At 46.4% G+C, this 24982-nt stretch overlaps 1 protein-coding gene across 2 annotated transcripts in view; it reads right to left on the bottom strand.

Annotated features, from left to right (window-relative positions):
* PDS5A (PDS5 cohesin associated factor A) overlaps window positions 1-24982 on the bottom strand; it is a 1291333-nt gene that overhangs the window by 201825 nt on the left and 1064526 nt on the right. For both annotated transcript variants that reach the window (XM_069631774.1, XM_069631773.1), the window contains exons 27-28: window positions 23936-24068; window positions 855-974 (exon numbers count right to left, since the gene is read on the bottom strand). In XM_069631774.1, coding sequence (XP_069487875.1) covers window positions 855-974; window positions 23936-24068 — 253 coding nt within the window. The remainder of the gene's footprint in view (window positions 1-854; window positions 975-23935; window positions 24069-24982) is intronic.

Here is a 24982-nt window from a genome sequence, read left to right as displayed (position 1 = left end):
ACAAGAAGGCTCTGGTGACAATTACTATCAATTTAATTGATGGTCAGAGTTCCTGGACCCCCCTTTCAAAGGGTTGATATGAAACTATTGCAAAACACATGCACACAATGAATTATTTCACGGAGAACACTTGTACAGTCACTGCAGGTGAAACTAGAGTGATTATTTTTACGGTAGCCCTTGTTAATTTACATGAACACACAATTATTTATTGTTATATTCTTGTAAAAATTCTACTGAAATTGCATGTTTTCTGGTACTTCAGGTTAATTATCTAAAGCACCAAGAACATATTTCAATGGAAAATAAGTCATGCAGTTTTACGAGTTCTGCTCTTAAAACTGAATTAAACAAAGAAGAAGTGTGAGTGGCTCTGAAAACTGCTTTCTTGATTTGTTTTCACATCATGGTTCTCAGTACCGATATTAGGTGGGATTAGCCAAGGCTAAGATCAACACAGCAGAAATGGCTATTCCATGTGACCAAACTGAGTCATGAATGTGTTATTTTCCAAAATACATACAAAGATTTAATAATTTCAATTTCAACAGCAGAGGTTTCGTCAAGGTTATATACTTGGAATTTTCTACCACAAACTCACTCCGCTGCACATCTTTATGTAGACATTAAGGAATTAAAAATATATTTAAATGACATTTACTTACCTTCTATTATCAACGGCTAAATCCACATTTTAAATATGTTGATATATTTTTAATTCCTTGACAAATAATATAACTCGGCAATCATTTTATAAACAACATATCAAATGAATTCAAAGAGCATTGCAGTCTCTGCAGCAATTGTCAGTAAAGTGTTAAGCTTATTTGTTTGGATGTTTTTCCTTTATTTACCTTGTCAGGCTGTGTGAAAAACTTAGTTGGAAGTACAGCGTCTTTTTGAGATTCTGCATTGCAGGTCGCACTCTTGCTATTAATAACACAAAGTGCCACATCACATACAGTGTAGAGTTTCTAAGGGAGAAGAAAAATGCAATATTTCATACACACGAGGATCCGAAATATTTGAGTGATATTCAACAGTGTTCATGTGCAATCAGGTGCCAACGCATTTAAAGTAATAGAAAAACAAGTACTTACATGATAAAAAAAATGAATAAGTTACTTACTTTTAACTTCTGCTCCCTAGCATTTGCAGATTTCATAGATCCACATGTTGTTTGAATATCCTCCGTTGTCAGTCTGAGAACTCAGTAACATCAACACAGTTTCATTCGAAAGGAAGAACTGTTATTTTGGGTCATTTACTTTAGGGAGAATTCTCTGTTTAGGCTGAATTTCCTAACCTAGCGAGTCCCCCCAGCAGCTTTGCTGGATTTTTGGGGTTTATTTTTTTCTCCTGCCAAGAGTGAGACTCTTTTACCCTCACTCTTGGGCATGATTTGCGTGTGTTTCTTTGAATCTAGATGCGTTTAATGGGCTATGGGGTCTTTTACTCCATAGGGCTTCATGTGTTTTTGTGATGTGTGTTACACAGCACCCTCAGTGCAGTGACACAGGGGTGTCATAGTGACCCACCAGTATAGACTCCATACCCTGGGACTGACTACTGTCTCCCAGGGCATGTAAAGTCACCATTGACTTGACTAGTCTTAAATTCTGAACAGAACCAGTACAAACCATCATATTGTGGACGTACTGGCTGGGGCAATTCAAATGCCCTGGGGTCTGTTAGTCGAGGGGGCACGTCTCCGTCCCCCCTGATCGAGTTTTGGCTGGTGGCAGTGGATACTACTTTTTATATTCAACCGCGAATATTTTCCTATGGGATTTCCCATTGTTTTAGGCTACTATCTTTATTTAATTATTTACGGTAGCCTCGAACATACCCCCGGTTTATTTAATTAATATTAATTCTCCGGTTGGTATTTTTTTGCCAAAACTTGATTCTAAAATGGCATTTGTGTTCTCTTCTGTGACTCCAACCCAAGTCGAGCCCTTTGTTCCACTTTTTGGGGGGCTTCTCCACAGAAGCCCTCCAAAGTGGTGCCACTCTGTCTGGGGTACTTAGGAGGGGTGGAGGGGGATTTAGGCTCCCTGGACTGAGTTGCCTAGGCAACTCAAGTTGCACTCCGTCCTGATTGGCCCAAGTGGTGAGCCGACCGGCTCACCACTTAGCATGTTTGAGTGACAGCTAGGCTGAGTGAATGGGGGTTTTCTGCATAGAAGCAGGGCTTTGGGAACTGGAACTTCAGAAGTCGCCACAGGACCTAAGAATCCGACGAGGGAGAAGCTGAGCCGACCTGCCACGACACCACCACCGGTGGAGCCCTGCTGGACCGTCTCACCACTTTTCCCAACGACAGAGGAGATCTCCCGCCGGAGAGTCTTCTTCCTTTGACTGGTAGGGATAACCAGTTTCACCGTCTTTTCGCCTTCCCGACGTACCTCGTGGCTATCTTGCCCGTGCCAAGCACCCCGGCAACCGAATACCATGTTTTACCACGACCGCGAACAAAGGTACCACCTTTAACCAGAAAACTCTGTGGCTGGTTTCTTCCCTGGTAGTGCAACGACCTTCATCTTTCCTCCAAGTCGATATCTTCTCTTCCCCTGCACGACGACGCAACTTGCACCCACTACCAGGAACAACTGCCACCGCTGGAGGATCCTTCCCACTTAAGGTACCGTGTCCCGCCCGGCTTCCCTTGCTACCGACTGTACGGGGTACATTTAGCACCCGGCTTTCAAACCTGGGTTAGCCTAGGACACCCTGGCTAAACTTTCCTAAGCCTCTCTAAACTCTTTTTGAACCCTCAAAGCCTAGTGTAACTGTGTGATCTTGAGCGCATTTGTGCTCTGCTCTCTCTAAGAGTGGGCCCAGCCTTTGGACTTTGGCTCACCAGTGACTTTTGCTCTTCCGCCTTGCTAACAGTGTTCCTGAATCTTAGAGTGGTGTACCTTTCCATATTCTGTCTTTTTCCCTCCCTTTCTCACAAACTTATTGGAGTGCCCTCTAGTTAAGCGCTCACCTCTGTATGAAAATAAGTGTTTTACTGTGATTTATCTGATAAGGAAAAAGGGGTGTATATATTACAATAGTAACTGTGTTTAGAATATTTTACAACAAGAGTGCTGGAATGTTTCAAACCGTGTGTTTTTAAATAAATAATTATATACTTTGATACCAAAGCTCTGGTCAGTGTTTGCTTGTATTATTGTATCCGAGTGCCTATTGTGTATACTTTGCATACTGCCTAACTCTTCTTGAGGGAAGTCTGACTGCTCAGCCACAGCTACCAGGTAAATCTGGGTGGTACAGACTGCTACCAAGTGGGTTTACTGCCAACACCTGTAGTCCTAAATCTTTTGCAGTGTTCCCTAAGGGAACTGCACAGGTTTCTGCCTAACATTTACCCATAAGCCAACAGACAGCGCATCCCATAGATCCTCCTGTGGAGGCCATATTCAGATTCGTAGAACACAAGCCAAGTACCAAATCGAGTCAAGATGAGCCAGATGCTGTGTGGGCAGGAGGGTCGCATGTGATTCTATGAAATGCCAATTCTGTAGAACAGTAGTTGCACGTAAGTAACAGTCGTTCTCCAGCATTGGATCTTTCATAGATTCACATGCTTTTTTAAAATCAATTACATAGCAGTACCAACAAACCATTATTTATTTATTGTGCGATCTAGTTACAAAAAAAAACTTTACAAACATGTCAGCGTAAAACAGTAAACATTTAACAACAAAGTTCAACATAAAATGTCACAGTATCAAGCGGACAGTTCCTAAAACCCACCTAAAAGCTAAAGCATTTTGGTTTAGGAAAAAAGGTTCTTTACAAAATTCATCACAGTAATTACCAAACGATCATTAGGTTTTGATAGTAAATTCCACCACAGCATTTCCCAAGTGAACAAAGGGTGACTTTTAAAAAATAGCATAAAAAATTCTTCGCGTACAGCAGTAAGTGCCAAACATTGAACTATTAAATGCGTCAGGTTTCGATAGTAGACCTACAGAAACGAGACACGTGTTCAAGAGTGGCACAAGACCAAGCCCATAATACATCCTTTGTTGGAACCAAATTTAGTTTTAGTCATAGCCAGAACTATCTAGGATTTATCGAGGCATGTTTTAACATACATTTCTGGGTGAGATTAAAAGGCTTAATGTCCAAGGAAAAATGGTCAAACACCTTATAAGAAGCAGCCTTTGATTTTCAAATAACATCTTTTTGACCTTAGCAGGGTTGCGCTCTAATTCTTCAAGCGAAACTGCGTTCACATTCAGTCTAGCCAAAACAGAACTCCCCCAGCATTAAGAGGCACACAGTTACACGATTCATACAGTGCATTCAATTGCTCAAATAACGTAGAGGCTGGGGGAAACATTATGCATCTCAGAAGTAAGGTTCTTCGCCAAAGGAACTTAGCCTCTAGCGATATGAGGCCTAAAATGTGCCGAACTGCAGGAAACCGAGTACCCATTGGGAGGGACAAAAGACGCTTCCAGATAAGGGACTCCATTTTATCCCAATCCAAACAGTCGTCACGCACCTTGGCCCCATAGGTCAATCTTGGAACAAGAAACGCATATTAAATTTTGAGTGCTGGAAATATTTTTTGTCATGTACGCAAAGCTGAGAAGCCGCCGAGATCGCATAAAGCTAAAGTGCCCGATTAGCCAAAGACAAAGAAGGCTTAGCTTTAAGCGCAACCCCTAGATACCTACATTCACGGACCTTCTCCGATTTCTTGTCATTAATATAGCACCCAAAAGAAGGCCTACCCGAAAGGATCTCCCTACGATTAATAACCAAGACCTTAGTCTTGGACACATTCATATCCAGGCCAAGGTCCCTGAAGAATCACACGCCAGTGTCAAAGTTTTTTAACCCTATTGCAGTGTAATCTCTATACCGTAGATTTCACCAAATCCAATTTCACCTACTCAGAAATCTTTAATTTCTTTTTCCTTCGAATTGGTTACGTAAGCAGGAACATTTTAAAACATAGATGGGGTGGGGTAAGGAGATAGGATGGGGTAGGGGCAAGTGGGAGGACTCCCCCTCATCCCTTGCATAATAAAAAATCTGAAGAAAAACAAAAGATTTCTCCTTTAAGTGAAGTGGATTCGGTGAAATCACAGACATTTGTGTAATCTAGCAGCAAGTAAGCTGTAACTGTTGTTCTCCAGCATGGTTCTGGCATGGATTCACATGCTCATGAATATTCCCCAGTCAGGCTGGGAATCCTCTCTGTAAAAAGAAAGCAGTCTTGCTTTAAAATAAAAAATACAGCCTTTCTCCTATTAACCAATCACAGATGTCTGGGTCATACTGCACCTATCCAATGACAATCATCTCCCTAAGCCTCACCGCCGGTGGCCATCTTCAGATTTGGTAGAACGTGAAGTGACAGTATGAACCAAGAAGAGCCACAGGGGGGGAAGGAGGGAGGGAGGGAGGGTTTGCATGTGAACCCATGCCAGACCAATGCTGGAGAACAACAGTTACAGGTAAGTAACTTGTTTGTTTTCCAGCATGGGGTCTGGCATGGAGATTCACATGCGCATGAATATGAATACATAGCAGTACAGAAAACACAACCACAGGAGGTGGCATGGTCCAACCGAAGTACAATCACTTACCCCTGGAACGCACTCACCTCAAACAAACAGGTATGCGCAGCACTGCCTGGCTGACTCTGGACTCCTCCCCCAAAGCCCAGTCGACATAGTAGAAGTTCGTAAAGGTGTGTGTCGACCTCCACGTAGCAGCCCTGCAAATGTCCAGCAGGGGAAGACCAAAGAGGAAAGCCGCAGTAGCAGCAATGGCTCTGATGGAATGGGCTCTCGTCCGGCCCGGAAGGGGTCTGTTGGTCAGCTGATGAGTGCATGATGCAGTCACAGCGTCACCTGGATATGGCAGCCTTCGACAGGGCCTTTACCATGGTTCACAGGTCCAAAATGTACAAAGAGTCGAGAAGTCTTCCGAAAAGTCTTTGTGAGTGCCACATAGAACTTCACAGAACACGCAATGTCCAGTGTATGCAGCGACATCTCAGAAGGGTTCGGACAGAAAACTGGCAGTACCAAGGGTTTGTTGAGATGGAATTTGCAAGGAACCTTCGGCACGAAGGAAGGGTGGGTCCGTAACACCACCCTCGTAGCATGGAAGGACAAGTATGGGCGCTGGCAGGATATAGCCTGATTCTCCCTGACTAGTCTGGCTGAGGTGATGGCCGTTAGGCAGAATTATATGCAGTACCCTTTGGGAACACTACACAAAATTAAGACTACAAGTGACAGTACAATTTCACCTTTGGTACAATCCTGTACTACACAGTTATAGTGGTAGCAGTAGCCGAGCAGCCAGACTTATCTCAAGGGTAAGTGAGCAGTACAAATAGTTACACAAAGGACAGCAATTACTATGATTCAGGCAAACACTGATTCAAGGTTTCTAAGTAAAAGAATTTATATTTATTTACTCAACAGTTGTATAACATTTCATTATTCTAAGCAAGGTCAAAATCAAAATCATAAATTCACCACACCACTTCCCTTAAATTCCAGACAAGTTGAGCTCACAAAATGAAGTGGGAGCAAAATGGCACTCTAGCAATTTAAAAGAGAGGGAAAGAAAGTTATTAGAAATTAGACAAAACCAACAGGTAGGTATTCTGAGCAATTGAACAAGAGAGTCTACAGTGAGGAGATCACCTAGAAAAGGCTTAGGGACAGTCAATAGGTCAAAAGTCTTTTGCTCAAGATCACACAGTTCAGGGTAGTTTGTGGTAACGATCGTGGCACAGATTCCAGACAAGGTTGGTTGGTAGAAAAGTTAGTTCGAAGAGAAGGACAAGCCCTCGGACTGGAGAAAGATTTCAAACACCTTCACCGTGGCTGAGCAAAACGCACAACCAGATTTGCACAGTACCTTGAAACAGAGAGGGGTCTGTAGCTGAGGCAGACTTTCCAGGTAGTTCCTGCAGGCTCACGGTTCCTGAAGCGACTGTCTGACTGATCAGAAGTAGGAAGACTGGAGGGTCCTGCACTACCCCGGGAAGAAACCAGCAGCAGCGCCAAAACGCCACATAAAAGGTGTGCTCCTTAAAACTCAAGCAGGGTCCGACCTTCCTGGCTAGCCGGCCCACTGTAGCTCTGTACATCGAATTCCACCAGAGGAGTGGTCCTGGCTTGTAATTTGAGCGAACTGGTTGGTCCCACCAGCTCAAGGGAAGAAGTTTCCGGGAGGATCTTCTCTGTCGTCGGATTTGGAGATTCGGACCTGCAGCAGGGCTTCACCGGGCGGTTCAGTCGTTGTAGGGGGCCTCTTCTTCCAGTTCCTCGTTGATTCTTTCGTTTCAGTGGCAACTCTGCTCTTCCAGTTCCAGAGACCTGCTTTTCATGCAGTTTTCCCCCATTCATACAGCCTGGCTGTCAATCACAAAGCAGGGTGGCTGGCCTGGCAAGGCCAGTCCCCTTAGCCAATCAGACAAGAGTGCGACTTGGGTTACCAAGGGAACCCTTGGCAGGGGTCCGAAGATCCCTCCCTCACATCCTGCCTACCTAGACTATCAGGCGCCTTAAGGAGGGCTTCTGTGCAGAAGCCCGCGAAAAGACAGCGAACAAGTCAACCCGGTTTGGCGCGCAGTGAAAAACACGAGAAAGACTAACAATAAGAAATGGTGACTAAAGCCAGCCGGAGCCAAAATAAAATGTATTTGGTCAAGCGGGTTTATGTTCAAGGCTAATAGCCTAAAACATTACCACGTTTATATAAGATAATAGCGGTAGAAATGTTATGGTAGATACCACTGCCACCAGCCAAGTCTTAATATTAAGGGAGTTAAACAAGGCTCCATGAGGCACAGACAAAAAGGGATAAGAGTTAACCCTTTCCAATACTCGATGTAAGATGGGATGTACTGGGTCTGTGGTTTAAAGTGACTATATAAAGTTAATGGCAACTTTACCCGTTTCTCGGTGACAGTAGTCAGCACCAGAAAAATGGAGTCGGTGGGAAGTCTCAAAGACAACCATGTGTCACTGCACTGAAGGTGCTGTGTAACACACAAAGTGGTGCACATGGAGTAGGTGAGGCTCCAGTGCCCAAGATCACACAGCAAAACATGTAAGAGTGGGAAAAAAGGCTCAGACTCTTACCAGGTGAAAAAAATAAATCCTATAAATCCAGCAAAGCTGCTGGGGGACTCTTTAGGTAAGGGAAATGAACCATTTATGAGAATTCCCCCTAACAATGGCCACAGAAAAGTGGTCTTCCATGAGAGGAACTTCAGAGGGGCCTGTTGCAGAGGCTCGAATGGAAGACACATGAGCTTGATAAGAACCACATTGGGCTCCCAAGCCGGAGTAGGAGCCTTGACTGGCGGAAAAGTTCTGAAGAGGCCTTTCAGAAATTCCTTGAAGAGTCTGAGATCACAGAGAGGGTCCGCCCGATGGTTTTGTGTAACGGAAAATGGCAGCGAGATGCACCTTGGTGGATGGCGGACAAGATTGGCCTTGGCCAAGGACATGTATGGCAGGAGTTGTGGAGCCGAAACGCGTAGAGGTGCGATACCTTGAGTCCTGCACGACATAGTTAATAGTTTCCATTTATGGCCATGACATGAAAGTGTGTCAGTTTGTTAGTTCTGTGCGTCCATTTCCTGTTCCCGTATTGATGCACGTTTCTCCATGCTGGAGAAACATACATCAATGAAGACTGTACTTCATCTTAAGTCCAAGCATGGGACCCCCATCTTTGGTGGATGGGCGCAGAGCTCATACTGTAGCACATTAGAATTGGGCCTCAGCACATGCACATAAAAATACTCATTCCTCATCCTGCTGGCCATTAGGTATTTTTCCTCAAGGGATGGAACACCTTTTTGTAGACTGGATTACATGGCGGGAAGTTGGTGTGAATTAAAAGGTTGGCATTAAGCATATTGGAGTTACTACAATGTAACACACGTATTCTTACTTTGTGTCCCCCTTTCCATTGCCTATGCTTGGGTTAACAAAACAGTAAAGCTCAATAACAAATCATTTCTGTAGTGATATTTCCGCACCCGGACCGTGTTAGAGAAATTGGTGCATTTTGTATCCCCCTTAAGGGAACCAGACTGTAGTTTATGGAGAAAGAAGAAAAAAAGGGCAAAAAAAGAAGGTTAGTGAGAATCGGGAACATGAAAGGGACACACAGAACTAAACTGACAAGATACAATGGGGACGAATCTGCAAATGAATAACGAGAGGACATTTGTTAACATGCCATTTAAAAACAGAAACAAGAGCAGATGAGAAAGATACGCATGCACAGGAGAGATAGACAAAGGGTAGATTAACACCAAAATTCCCTTCAATATCAGCCTAGAAGTCTGCAAATTGTAGAATCCCCCTCATCTACTTGGCAGGAGGCAAGAGTAAAGTAACTTGACTATCGCAGTGAGTGATAAACCTTGCAGCTGCTAGCACAGGCCACATGAGTAGATGACTTCCTGTTGGTCAGAAACACATTCACCATCCCCTTCCTCCACCAAGGACTTCGAGACGAAATATCTCATCTGACACTTCTAGTGGAAAGCCCTGAGCATTTCGGATTATCCCAGACCGGACTTAACCAATTTCTTTCCGATGACTTCATCTGGAAAAAGTTGGATGAACCAGTTAGGAAAATGCAAAAGACAGGTGCCACAAACCCCGAGAGAAAGGATGGGACTTCTGGTCACAAGAGTACACATGGCCATCTCCCACAGGGAATCACTTTATTTAGTCAAATAGCAGGAGACATTAGATGCTCGGAGTGTCAGACTGCCAGAGGCAAATAATATTCACCTCAGGTTATCCAATTTCTTGGTTTATCGGTTTGGTGGAAAGTAAGTTATTAGGTTGACAAATCCAGAACCACCAACTCTATGGCATGGGAACATCAGCTCTGTCGATGCAGTTTTGGGTTTCCTGGCTACATCTTGCTACCGCTGTGTCAGAAGAAAGTCTTCCCAATTGAAAGACTTGGCTTGGTTAGTGCCTCATTAAAATCGAAGGAGAGGCTTTGTGTCTTTGTTTTCAGGTTCTAACATTTCCACAAATATGTTAATCTTACTTTATGTACCATATCAAACTCTTCAGCAGCCACAAAAGTAAGATGTTCTAGTATGGGGAAGATCACATTCATGAGAGGTAACAAAACTGCTGGCATTACATAGACCAAGAAAGACCCTCACATTGATTTTAGTGGAAGTAAACAGAACAAATTATTTGTTTCCAGGTATTCATAAGGGTTCAAGAAGACTGGATATGCCAACATCTGTGTCAAAAAAGTACCAAGGCAACGACTCTCACCAGCTCAGGAGTTGGAGTCCCCATTTCCCATCCTGTACCTATGCATATCGGAGGCAAGCAGAAAAGCAGTGCCTTCGAGAATACCTTCACATGATCTATGAACTCATTTTGGTGGTGACAGTGTCATCCATTGAAGGTGTGGTGTGGACCCAGCTCTTCCCCACCAAGAAGTGCAGCCTTTGAGAATGACAACATCTATACCGTAAACTGCTGAGATGGCACCTACATGCTAAATACAGTAGGGAATAAATGACTCACCTCTCAGTAATGTTCTTTCCGATGGATGATCCTCCCACGGATTCTGCATCTATGGTATTCAATGTCCAGCGCAGCGGTCATTTGGAAATCTTTTTCCACCAAGGGGCCAAGCACCGCTCTACGCCTCTATGTACCCAGCGACAGACATGACGACAGGGCAAATACACATCGAGGTACCACGTTCCATGGCTCAGTTCTGTCTCTTTCTCTACCATCCTGCAGTTGAGGGACTCGCAGAACTGATAAGGTGTGCAATCTATACACCAAGAGAAACCAGAAATGGTAGTGTGTGGCCCGACTGCAAACCTCAGGTACTTCCTGTGCTTGGTGTGGATCGGCACATCGAAGTAGGCATTCTGGAGATCCAGGGGAAATTAGTCATGTAGTGCGAGGGCCAGTATGATCCAAGCTAAGGTAACCATCTTGAAATTGCCCTTGCTCAGGTACACTGTTAAGAGCACAAGATCCAGGCTGGGGTGCAGGCCCCTGTCCTTCAGAACCATAAAGTAAAAAGTACTAGTCCCTGCTTCACTGTGCGTAGAGCACCAGTTCTATGGCACCTTTTGCTAGAAGCTGATGCACCTCCAACAGCAGCAGGGGGGCATAGGTAGCCAGGGGCCATCAGGAGGGAGCCGAGCAAAAGGAAGGCAGTAACCCTGAATTAAGACCTGCAGGGGGCTACTCCTCCTCTAACAGGTTAGTTATCCCCCCGCTCTCTCAAATTGGGAGGCATGTCTGAAGATCCCCTTGTTGCTGGGGTCACTTTGGGAAAAGTTGAGGCAGCAAAGCCTTATCTCTCTACTTCATGACTTCTACCATATCTGCTGCTTGCTGGAGGGTACCTGACCCGGGGGCATATGAGGACAAGGGTAGAAAACCTAGACCCCCCTCAGGGCTGAGCTGGAGGGCACATTAACTGCCAAGCCTAAGGATTTGGCAGTGGCTTTGGCCTACTGAAACTTTGAGGGACTTGTATGTTCTATCACCAAAGGGGATGTGCCCATGAGAGGGCACAACTCCCCCAAGCATGAAGAGGCACCATCAGAGGGCATATCCAGCAGCTTTGATTGGATTTATGAGGTAAATCCAGATGTTTGCAACCAAGAGTACCTCAACAGCACGGACCCCCCCCCCCCCCATGCCAATCACACAAACCACTATCTGCTGCTTCAAGGGCATGCAGCTTCCTTGATGTCTTACAATAAGGCATTGCAGCCCTTTATCTCCTGAGCCGGGAGAGTCTCAGCAGCCTCAGAGCAAACACTCAAGAGGCCAAAAGATTATTTGGACAAGGGGCAGGATGCATTAGCCATTCTCAGAGCAAGGTTGCCTAAAGTGAACACCTTGCACCCCCAAGCGTCTAATCTCTTGCTCTCCTGGCCTGGAGGTAGAAGTGGAAAGAGATGGTTTTAAGTTTCACTATAGTGGTCTGCACCCCAAAGCTCTCTGTGTATACATGGGTGGAGTGATGTCAGATAAGAGGGTGCCAGGCGATGCTTTTTTACAATGATCCAGTACACCATAGGAGAGAGACGCAAGCTTTTTGCTCTCATCAGCACAGGAGCCTTTACGGATGGATTGAAAGGCATTAGAGTTCCTCTATGAGGGCCCCAATCCAGGATGTCTGTCAGTGCAAATTAAATGTAGGGTTTGTCAGCACCCACTAAGCCCAGAGATTCCACCAACCTTTGCTAGCATCCTCTAGAAAGAAGCACAAGATGGCCTCCTGTAGGAAAGAAGCCAGATGCAGCAAGTCCTCTACCTTTCCATAGAACTCATCTGGGAATTCCTTGGCCCCACCACAAGAGTAACAGGGCTCCAATATAAACATGGTACAACCCCCCCCCCCGAAAAGATGTCCGACACCTGACCATATTGCTGGTGGGAACCAACTTCTGTAGCTCCATGGTGGTGGGGGGGGGGGGGGTGCACCACGCACTCTAAGGTGGAGCAATACAGGGCCAAGCCAGAGCTGCGATTGCTGGAGCCAAACCCATAGGTGTGTGGTCGCGGTCCAGAAAGGGACCCAGTCAGCTCTTCCAAGCATGGTTAGAGTCCTGCAGAAGCCACCGGCCCCTTGGTGGAAATGTCTACCATTTCCAGCCAGACCTACTCTTGTTCTGGAGAAGTGGATTGATTGGGAAACTGTACCTGCAGTGCCAGAGCTAAATTCCCTGAAGAGTCGCTCATCTCTTTTCCACGAAGAATGATGCCTCAACAAGTCGCTAGGTGAGTGTGACCTTTTCCGATAGTTATTTTTCCTCTGGTCTTTTAGGACAAGGGAGTTTGCTTCCTCCTTTATCCTCTTCCTCTGATACAAGTTCAGGGACATGGAAGAAACTCATTGACACCATATTTTGTGGCCCGCTCCCGAAGGGCCTAACAGTGCATGGAGTGTCTCCTCAACACGTAGGCCATCACGTCGCCCCCCGCATCACTGGACTCATTAGCCCCATCTGCCCTTCTCATCCCTGTCACCCCTTCTCTGTATCCTAGCCCTGCTGTATATGTGCCCGGTTACCTCTGAAAAAAGAGCTCCGTTATGCATCTGTACTGTTGTATTTATTTATATATGGCACCGAAGGCCTGCAGGGATTGGGCGCCAGAGAGAAACACACACAAGACGACATAGGCAGATCAGACTGCGATCAGAAGAGCTAGGTCAGATCACAGATTGGCATTATTTAAAGAAGAGTTTTTAACTCATCAAAATCGCATTAGGTTTTGTTCTGGTCTTAAGACCAAAGGAAGGGAATTCCAAAATTTGGCTGAGAGGACTAGGAAAGCTTTTCCCAGACCATTGGTCTGCTTAAAACTTGGATTGGTGATCAATGCTCACACAGATGAGTGCATAGCTCGTCTAGGCTCGTAAGAGGTCACCATTATTTTTGAGGTAGGCTGCCAGCGTCCCATTTAAATAACAAGGGGGGGTCCTGGGAGACTCTATGCCAGACATGAGTCCTGGTTTACAAGAGCCATACCCAGAGTCTTTAGCTCACTATCTTTCACAGTCAAAACATCTGTGGATGATCGCAGCTGACTTGAAGTTGACCCTTGTATGTACCAGGAGCCAGTTTAAGTCTTGTCGACTGCTGGAGATATGTTTCCGTATTGATTTTGTTTTGATAATGCGAACAGCATTGTTCTATGTAATTCGCAGTTTTTGTAGGCATTTTTTATTTGCTCCTATTAAAACATTACAGTAGTTATCCTTGATAATATTATAGCCCGTACTATAGATGTACAGTTGGGCTCCAAGAGGAATGGATGGATGTGCACTGTTATGAAAGATTTTGTTTTTACACCTTTACCTCCATAGATTGCACAGAACCTTAGTGACGTGCAGTTATAACCTTTTACCCTGTTTACCTATGTAAAGCGCTCCACTGAGTAACTGCATTGTTGTATACCTCTGTAAAAGGCTCCGTTGCATCTCAAAGCTAGGGTCTCGCTCAATAAAAATACCTTAATTACATAATAATCATGAATTGGCAAGAATAATAATCCTGCGTATCATGACCACCCCCAAACAGTACAGGTAGATCCTGTGGGGGTCAGAGAGACATCTGTCTCCTACAATCTGCACAGAGCTTAACGCCAAGGTGTTGCCTGTGTTAGGCATGACGAGTTGAACAGGTTTTAACTAAGGGGCGTTTCAGAAGTGCACAGAAAAAAGGAACAGAAGTCTTTGGAGCATCGATTCCATATATACTAGCTGTAACTTCAGCCCCTGCGGGGCACCTAGCTGGTCACTGGAGGCTTCTTCCTCGCAGGCGTACTCCTGCCACCTGGGGTGCCATCCTCATGGATGCTGTCCAGGCCATAACGGGTACAAAAAGGGTGACTGGTCGCATGGGCGCCACCATGACAGTCCTCAAGCAGGCACAGGGGACCAGGGTTAGTCTTCCTGGCATGTGCACTGTTAGGAGAGTGTGGGGGGGCGCAAGAGAGTGGGTGAGACAGAGTGGGTGAGACAGAGAGTGGGTGAGACAGAGAGTGGGTGAGACAGAGAGTGGGTGAGACAGAGAGTGGGTGAGACAGAGGGTGAGAGAGTGGGTGAGAGAGTGGGTGAGAGAGTGGGTGAGAGAGAGTGGGTGAGACAGAGAGAGAGTGGGTGAGAGAGAGAGAGTGGGTGAGACAGAGAGAGAGTGGGTGAGACAGAGAGAGAGTGGGTGAGACAGAGAGAGAGTGGGTGAGACAGAGAGAGAGTGGGTGAGACAGAGAGAGAGTGGGTGAGACAGAGAGAGAGTGGGTGAGACAGAGAGAGTGGGTGAGAGAGAGAGTGGGTGAGAGAGAGAGTGGGTGAGAGAGAGAGTGGGTGAGACAGAGTGGGTGAGACAGAGAGAGAGTGGGTGAGACAGAGAGAGAGTGGGTGAGACAGAGAGAGAGTGGGTGAGACAGAGTGGGTGAGACAGAGAGAGAGTGGGTGAGACAGAGAGTGGGTGAGACAGAGAGAGAGAGTGGGTGAGACAGAGAGAGAGTGGGTGAGACAGAGAGAGAGTGGGTGAGACAGAGAGAGAGTGGGTGAGACAGAGTGGGTGAGACAGAGAGAGAGAGTGGGTGAGACAGAGAGAGAGTGGGTGAGACAGAGAGAGAGTGGGTGAGACAGCGAGAGAGTGGGTGAGACAGCGAGAGAGTGGGTGAGAGTGGGTCAGAGTGGGTGAGAGTGAGAGAGAGTGGGTGAGAGAGTGAGAGAGCGGGTGAGAGAGAGAGAGAGGGTGAGAGAGAGTGAGAGAGCGGGTGAGAGAGAGTGAGAGAGAGCGGGTGAGAGAGAGAGTAAGAGACAACTGTCTGGCCCCAATTCAAATCCTTGGTCACCTGAAAGCCTGTTTCTGGATAGATGTGAGGACCTGGGGTTGTCGAGGATTGGACAACACTGGGAGGTTTGAATGTTGCAGATCCTTAGCATGGGTGGGCTTGAGCTAGCTGCAAGCCTGAATCTTGGATAAAAGGAGGGCTCCTTCAGCTATTCGACAGATCATCGTTGGAACCAAGACTTCCATGAAGATGATCAGCCCGCTGACGACGCCTGCAGCAGACTTGCATCGACTTCATGGATTGGCACGGGGAATTGATTCTCCTCTGCCTGATATCAGAAGACCCTCATTGGTCCTTCAACGATTGGACCTGTGGCAAATGAGGTGGGGAGGCATAGTGACGGGATATATGTACTGTATGTGTCTCATCCTGAGTGGAGCAGTGGCGAGGTTGAGGCATTACAGGGTCGGGGGACAATGCTGAGCCACATTACGCCCCCCTATCGAAAATGTTTTTCTGAGCAGGTGACGCTGGTTGGGATATCTATCAGATGAGGAATCTGCAGGAGAATGCAATCCATTTAAGGCCTTGAAATGCACTAACAATTGTATTCTATAAAATTCTACCAGGTTGGCACTCAACTCCGAAACAACAAGTTACTTACCAACTGGTAACATTCTTTCGACTGGATGTTCCCCCAACGTATTCGACATCTTTGACATGTAATGTCCACAGCTGTGCACTTGGGAAACTTTTTCAGCAGAGGAGGTCCTGTGTCGATGACGTTGGGTCGATCTCCGTCGAGGGCGACTTCACCGAATGTTATAACTAGGCCCCACAGCGCCCGTAGCCTCAGTTTAAGTTTTTTCCCTCAGAACGTGTGGCACCAGTCTCATGCCAGCTTGACTGCACATAGCCTTGTGGAAACGTAAGCTGCAAAAACATAGGGAATTCTCCACAGGGGCAGGCTGGGAGGGCGATGTGGAATACGTTGGAGGAACATCCAGTCGAAAGAAAGTTACCAGTTGGTAAGTAACTTGTTCTTCGTATGGATTGTGTCCTCCAAAGTATTCCATATCTTTGACAAACTCCCAAAGCAGTACCAGTAAATGGAGGAGGGAAAAGAATTTGGAGTACCCAATCAGATGCCGGAATAAAGAACCGCCTTACCAAAGGCCATATCCTGACCATGGACTGAATCCAGGGAGTAATGCTTAACAAAGGTGTGAAGCGAAGCCCATGTAGCTGCATCACAAATATTCATAATAGCAACACCCCGCTGGGGGGCGGTGGAAGTAGCCACGCCCCTAGTAGAATGAGCTTGCAACCCTACAGGAGGGTCCTTACCCGCCAATCGGTAACACTGTAATAGTGAGGATAATCCACCTGGACAAGGTCTGTTTGGGAACAGCCTGGCCCAATCAGTGTCCAGCATATCCTACAAACAGTTGATAGTCTACTCTGACCCTGAACATCCTAGAAATGTAAAAGCTCAGAGCTCTCATAGGATCCAACCGATGGAATCGCTCCCCTTCCTTTCCAGGATGAGGAGGAGGAGGATAGAAAGATGGGAGAACCACCTTCTGACTCAAATGAAATTCAGATACTACCTTAGGTAGAAAGGAAGGACATACTCTCGGTACAATCCTGTCCTTGTGAAACACAGTAAAGGGTGGCTTAGAGGAAAGTGGCTGCAATTCACTCACTTTGCGGGCGGAAGAAACCGCAACCAAGAACACAATCTCGAACCGCAAAGGACAAGAGTGCAAATGATCAAACGGAGCACCCATGAGAAATTTCAAAACCAAATTTAAATCCCAAACCGGCATCTGGAAAGGGGACGGTGGTAACACAGTCAGTCCTTTAAGAAATCAAAGGAATCTTAAAGTGAAAACATTCCTCAGACGAGCGCTTAAATATAGACAGCGCCCCTGTGGGCCAAAGAAGGCAAAAAAGACAAAACCATAGGAATGGAGCACTGAAAAGGATCCACATTGTGACCCCTGCACCAGTCGCAGAACTTACGGCAATGGTACAGGGATTTTGTTGCTGGCCGCCTGGCCAAAAGCAACACCTCCATCACGTTATCCGGGAGGTCCCAATCCTTATACCTCAACCTTTCAGATACCAAGCATGAAGGTTGAGAGTCTTGACCTCTGGATGGAGAACCCAGACCCTCCCTCCCTTCCTTCGCTCCCTCCCTCGCCCCCCCCCTCACATGCGAAAGAGAGATATAGATGGATAGATATCAGATCCTCCCGGTAGGGAGGGCAGATGGACATTCCTAGAAGGCCCGGGTACCATGCTCTCCTGGCCCAATCCGGAGCAATGAGGATCATGTGGGAACCGAAACTCCGTAACCTCCGCAACACTTGAACGATGTGGACTGGAGGAAACGCATACAGCAGTGGGAAAGACCAATCCACTACAAACGCGTCTCCTAAGGCTCTGGTTGGAGGAAATTCCCTTGAGCAGAATCTCTTGCACTTCTGGTTGACACTGGTGGCGAAGAGATCCAATTGCGGGGTTCCCCAAAGGGCAAAGATCTCCTGAAGGACTTCCTGAGCCAACTCCCACTCGTGAGAGATTGCGCTCTGTCTGCTCAGAGCGTCCGCATTTTCGTCTCCGGCCAGATGAACTGCTGAGATCGAAATTCCCTGCTGGATGGCCCAGAACCAGGGCTGCATTGCCTCTGCACAACGTGAGTGACCCTGCCCACCTTTTTTGGTGAGGTAATGCATGGCCACTGTGTTGTCCGTCTTGATCAGGAGACTCTTCCCCCGCACAGACGGCAGAAAAGCCTTCAGGGCTAGCCTGATGGCCCTCAGCTCTAACAGGTTGATGTGGAGTTTGGACTCGGACGGAGACCAACGACCGCTGGCAGTCAAGTCGTTGGCATGAGCGACCCATCCTGTGAGGGAAGCATCAATCGCTACAGTCGCATCCGGCCATGGTTGCCAAAACTGCTCCCCCTTCATCAGGTTCCCCTCGTTGGCCCACCACAGAAGATCCTGGGAGACCGAAAGTAGAATTTGAACAGGATCTGTCATCTTGCCTGACAAGTGCGACCACTGCATCTTGAGGACCCATTGCAAGGATCTCATCCGCAGCCTGGCCTCTGGCACCAGAACAATGCAGGATGCCATGAGGCCGGGCAACTTTAAGAATTCAAAAGCCGGGAGACTCTGGGCATGTTGAAACTTGTCCACCATCTACACAATGTGATGAGCCCTCACCTTGGGAGGCAAGCATTTCCCCAAGGACGTGTCTAACATAACCCCGATGTACTGGAGCTGTTAGGAAGGTATCAGATGCGACTTCTTGAAATTGAGAGAGAAGCCCAGCCTGTGGAGGGAGCGGCAAGTATGAGCCAGGTGATCCAAGGCTTGCTCAGGAGACCGCGCCCTGATCAGCCAGTCGTCCAGGTAGGGGTCGACGTGAATCCCCTCTCGCCTGAGGTACGCTGCCACCACAACCATTAGCTTGGTGAAGACCCTCGGGCAGAGGTCAATCCGAACGGCAGGACCCGAAACTGAAAGTGCGAGTGTCCAGCCGCAAACCTCAAGTACCTTCTGTGCTTGGGTTGAATCGGCACATGAAAGTAAGCATCCTCTAGGTCGAGAGACACCAACCAATCCTGAAGTTGAAACGCCTGGAGGCCTTGAGAAAGAGTAACCATCTTGAACTTTTACTTGCTGAGAAGTTTGTTCAACCAACGCCAGTCCAGGATGGGTCTCAATGCCCATTCTTTCTTGGGGGATTAAAAAATAAGGGGAATACCATCCCTTGTTCCTCTCCGCTACAGAAACCCGTTCTATAGTGCCTTTCTCCAGCAGGGTTAAGATTTCCTGCACAAGGAGCGGATCTGGAAGCTTCAAAGAAAGTTTCCCTGGTGGATTGTCGTGAGGCCGATGTAAGCAGGGAAGGCAGTAGCCTTGGGCTATGGTCTCTAGAACCCACACATCTGAAGTAATGGCTCGCCACTCTTCGAGATGCTGAGACAGTCTGCCCCAACCGGTGAACCATGGCACATGGCCTCATGACTGTTTGGAAGTGGCTTCGGCAGTGCCTGAAGGCAAAGAGGCAGCTGCCTGAGCGGCTTTGGCACCTCTAGTTCCCTGACCACCACGGGTACTTTTTCGCTGGCCCCTTTGACTGACAGCCCTTCTCGTTCTACCAAAGGAGGAGTAGTAACGAACGAAAAGAACCTCCCCTCCACTGCTGTCCCCTAGGATGAAAAGGCAGAGGTTGGCGAACAGCTGCGCTTAAAGATTTTGACACAGCTATCGAGGTCTGCAACCTCTCAAGGCTCTAGTCAGCACCGTCAAAGGGCATGTTCAGAAGACGGCTTTGCCCATCCAGAGAAAAACCAGACTTCCGCAACCAAGCAGATCTGCGTAGAACGGTGCTCGCTGCCATGCTCCCTGCAGAAAATACCTTCCGAGCGCAACCGTTGAAGCGCTCGTCATTCCCATCAGGAGGGATGGTAGGGTATGCCGCCTGCCTCGAGGTGGCTGTAGCCGCCTGAACCACCAAACTCTCGCGTAGGTTAAGTGGATAAATAGATGGGGTCGCTAGTGGAAGGGCGGTCCATTTTTCTCAAAGATTAATAGCCGGAAGAGATTCCGGAGACTGCCGAGCAGCCGCCACCCTTTTCTGCAAGGTGAGATGAAACGGTAACACCGGGTCAGAGGACGGACCTTGATCTAAGATGTCCGTTAGATCATCCTGTACAAAGTCTTCAGTAGGACTGGACCAGCCCAGATACTCCGAGACCATAGCCATGAGTCTCCTGTACAAAGACTCAACATGAGCCACAGGTTCAGGCTTACCAAATTCAACTTCCGGAGAAGTGTCCAACCCACTGGCATCATGATGGGTTTGCCTCAACTCTCCAACTGACTGTCTCTAGAAGAAATTGGAGCCACATCAAGTTCATCAGGGTCCTCAAAATCAGACCTTTCTTCCTCTTCATATATGTCATCCAGAGGGAGTTGAAATCCTGGCCTGGGGACAGAAGAGGGCCTGGAGTCCAACACTGAAGCCATCCAGGGTGCCGAAGGCTTCGACGCCGAGAGAGCCGAAGGCTTCGGTGTCGACATCGACACAGGTGCCGATGGCAGTCGTGGGCTGATAAGATGGCAAAGCATCGATGTCTGAGGCGGACGGACACGATGCCGACTGAGTTGGCACCGGCTTCGAGCCCTTAGTACGTTGCAGCGGTCTCGCTGGGGACGAGGACCAAGACCCAAAAGCATGTCTCTTGCGACTATGCAAAGCCTTGTTCGAACAGGACCTCGAAGGTTCCCGATGCGATTCGCATCGCTGACCCGAGCCTGAAGGCGTGCGAGCCACGGTACAAGAACGATCCTGGCCAGCTTCATTAGAAGACGTGACCGGCCCCTTGCCCTGCGATTGAAATATCACCAACATTTGCTCCTTAAAAGCAGCCCATTCCGCCGGAGTCGAGGACTTCGTTGGGCTTGCCACTTTCCTTGTGGCTCCATCCTCCGAGGAGGAGGTGGAAGGCGACCGGTGATGGTGCTTCCGAGAAAGCGACGACGAGGAAGAAGAATGGTGGGAACCACTCAGGGACAGAGAACCCCAGGCCTCCTCCCGACACAGTCGCCCCTCGAGTCGTCGGTGGACACCCCTTTGGATTTCGACTTGGATTTACGGGACTTACTGGGCTTAGAACCCCTACCTACCTGGAGCTTCCCCTTCCGCTCCCGCAAGGCCTTTGTAGTCAGCGACTGGCATTTAGAACAGTCACCAGTGTTGTGACTCTCGCCCAAGCACCACAAACAAATGTGATGCGGGTCGGTGATCGACATTTTCGACTTGCAGTCCCGGCAGGTCTTGAAGCCAGACCGCGGAGTCGGAGGGGTTGAAGAAAAAGACATCTCAACGATGAAACGCACAAGGCGCGCCGAGTTTCACAAAGCAACACGTTCGCAGAAAAAAATGGAACTGAGGCTACAGGTGCTGTGCGTCCTATTTATAACATCCAGTGATGTCACCTTCTGCGGAGGCCTTCGAGGGACATCGACCCGACGTCATCGACGCAGGATTCCCTCTGCTGATAAAGTTTTCCAAAGTGCACAGCTGTGGACATGAAAAAAATGTGGAATAAAGTGGAAGACACAATCCATTCGAAAGGCTATATCAGATTTAACCAGACTTCTTGGCAATGTGTTGGAGGGTGCGCAAAAACATTAGAAACACGGGCCATTTTGGGGTGTTGCAGTCTTCTGTGGTGGGAAGTACTCTAGAGTACAGGTCTTCGGGAAGGAGGAACGGAGTAAGACCAGAGAAATTAGTGGGGTGGAATCACCCATGGACCAGCTTGTGGTTATATACACCTGAAAAATCACACAAAAACCAGGACTGAATGATGGCCGTTTTCAGGAGATGTAAATTACATACATGAGCGAACTGTAAAACTCGTACACCTATTGTACATATTGTAACCTCACTTCAAAGTCAAACTTCACTTCAACGCATCTTTTCATGCGGATAGGAGTATAAGGCAAAAACTTTATGCAGTACATGTTATTACAACACACTATTGGGCTCCCCACTTATAAACAATGCACATATTCTATGCAAAATGCATAGGTACATCTAGGAGATGTACATAAGCATGAAAACAATTGCTTACATGTACCAAATTTAAAGCATATGGCTCAGATGCGATATACTAACACACTCATTAAGCAAACACTCATACCACATTCACTTATACTACATACACTTGCACGCTTTTAATCAAGACTTGGCAGGGTTTGAAATGTAGGGTAGCGGGGAGCTACTTAGCACCTGCTTATAGCCTAGAAGATACTGGGTTAGCTTGATACCAACAGCTACCAGGAGCTACTTCTGGCTCCTAAGGCAAACTGATGCTGAACAAATACATCTATGTGAATTTAGCAATGTGCATTAGGGACAATATATAAATAAACATTAGGACAGGACACATCTATAAAGCATAAGTGATCATGATTAACAAAATGGTGATTTTATATCTTATAGGAAAGTTGGATTTGTGGAACGCTATGTACTATCTCCTTGTTCCCCAATGGTAGCTTCCTGGTTACCCAGGAGCTCCCTTCAGCTTCTGCTTATCCAAACTTGATTTTGATCCATGCTTAAGGTAAAATGAACAAATAATGGGAATAAGGTTATGGTCCAAACACTCACTGCTTACCACTACCAATTCAACCATGAAACTCAGCATAAACAGCAACTCCATACTAATCAAACATTAAGACTTCCAAGTATAAGGCAGGTTACATCAATACCACCATTGAAATTACATCCAGAGGATGCATGAGGGAGTACCCCGGCGGTGAAAATATTTCAAAACAGCTGCAGTGGAGATAGATTACCAGATGAGGAATCTGTGCGAGAAAGGAATCTATTAGAAACAAGCCTATGATTGCTATAGCAAGAAGGCATCACATGGAAAATAACTAAGCTGTCCACCCAGTTAGACTAGAACCAACTCTGACAATGCGACAGGCACCAACCTGGAGGGCAAGGAACTATGCTTGTGTGCCTCTCCTTTAAGATTTTACTTAAATGAGTAATCAAATATATACAATTTAACTACAATAAGATTTTTTTTTCAAAGAATTACAATGTCTTTACAACTTCCTCCAAAGTCCTTTGCCTGAATTGTTTAACCACAGTGAATATAAGGGAAGCCTGGGGAGATCCTGTCATGCAAATATCAGTCGCTTATTTAAACCTATCTGGGTTCCAGGGAAAACAGCGGACCATCATATGTGCATTTGACTGTTAAGTGATGGTGACAGCACAGGGCTGACGGGGTGAATTAAACTCATGCAGCAAAAATGCATGCTCTTGAAGGAATTCAAATCTGACCTTCACTGTACTCGACGAACCTGGAAAAAAATCAATTGTTTAAATACTGTAAAATGTTCTGTAAAATCCTCCCTTGTTTGGCCAAATCACAGTGGACATTTGCAGTTTAGTCAGGCAGATGCCAAAACGGTGAGATAGAAAGTGTGTGCACCTGTACATCTACTTGGACAGAACCCAACGGCAGCATACATAATACTAGCACAATCTGAAGTTTAAACTGACCAAAAAAGCATGCACATTTTTGGTCACAAAGCTGCCACATTACTAATAGGTTTGACATTTGAAGCAGCTTGATGAATAAAGCATCTATTAATCGTAGATTAGGAAAACAAATTGGATAATGTGCATGTTAATAATTTTAAGCATTTTAGATATTACTGTTCAACAGCCTTTTCTACAAATGTTTTCCGATTGTTCAGCATTCCAGTTGTCTACTACATGCGCTTACTGTCACCATAAACAAAGTCCAGCAAAAGCACACAGTGAGGCCCAGAACAGAAAACCTACAGTTTATTCTGGGTAATAGTGGGATGGATAACACAAACTAAGCATACAATGTAGTCTACAGTCACTCAGGCAAAATGAACATTTTAGTCGTTGTGCCTTTCATACTACAAGGTAACATTACCAGAAAAGCTAGAACATGGAAAAAGGTATTTAAGACATAAGTCACTCCTCAAAAAACTGAAGTTGATTACCAAAACAAGACTTACTTCGTTTGCCTTGGGATCATCCGGGGACTGGGCATCCCTAGTTAGTTTAATGCTCTCCGATATCTTTTTCATGAAAGCATGGCTGTTATTCTCGTTCTTGGTCATTAATACCTCAAGCATGAACCACAGGCACCTGACAAGACAGATAAAAGTAGAAACATTGGAGCACATAGCACTTCTGCATTCTAACGTTAAGCTAGAGCAATATAAAACATGTTATATACATTTTTGTAAATTTCTTTCCGATATGGTATTCATCCCACAGACTTGCTTTCTGAAATAGCTACAGGTACAAACTGGATTTGGAAACCCTTTACAGCCACAGGCTGGAGTACAGTTATGATTTCACTGGTGCCAGAAAGAAGTGACCAGAATACTTAAGCAGACAAACACTTGGATTGTAGTTCCAACTTCTCCCCATTCCAAGGCTAAAGAACTGCCACAATGTTACGATCTCCAATTTGAGGGAACTGAGTGATGGTCGATAAGGAATCTAGTGAAGCAATACTGAATTCACCAGTAAGAAAAGTAAGAAACTTCTGACAATGTTCAACCTCCTCTGCACAGATTCCTCATCTTCTTTAAGAGCTGCAAAGTAGTAACCAATAAGAATAGTGGAAAAGATTGAGAGAACAAATGGGCATGTAGAAGGAACTGATAGAGAAATAATATCCATAGCAAGTATCCTTCCCTGTTAGGGAGACAAGGCAATAATGCTTGGTGAAGGTATGAAATGACGATGAGGTTACTGTTTAGCAAACAATGTTGTAGTGCTGGTGCTTTAGCCTCAGCTCATGTAAAATGTGCCCCAATACCCACAAGTTTGCACCTCATGGGCCAAACCATACATTTTATGAAGAGCACTATTCAATGCATGATTTCTTATTGATTTAATGATAACGATGTCCCGCCTGGGTCCAGCAAATGTATCTAAAAAAGAGACCGATTTATCGATTCATTCTTATGTTCTTGCCTGCCGAAACAGCTTATGATAATTTAGTGGAGTGTCCAGATTGCCTCTTCCCCTCTGCCAGCTTGCAGATGCTT

Source organism: Ambystoma mexicanum, chromosome 6q (assembly GCF_040938575.1).
Source record: "Ambystoma mexicanum isolate Mex_15411 chromosome 6q, UKY_AmexF1_1, whole genome shotgun sequence".
Taxonomy (NCBI): domain Eukaryota; kingdom Metazoa; phylum Chordata; class Amphibia; order Caudata; family Ambystomatidae; genus Ambystoma; species Ambystoma mexicanum.
Note: the sequence above shows the minus strand (reverse complement) of the source record. Positions and strands in the feature narration are given on the sequence as shown.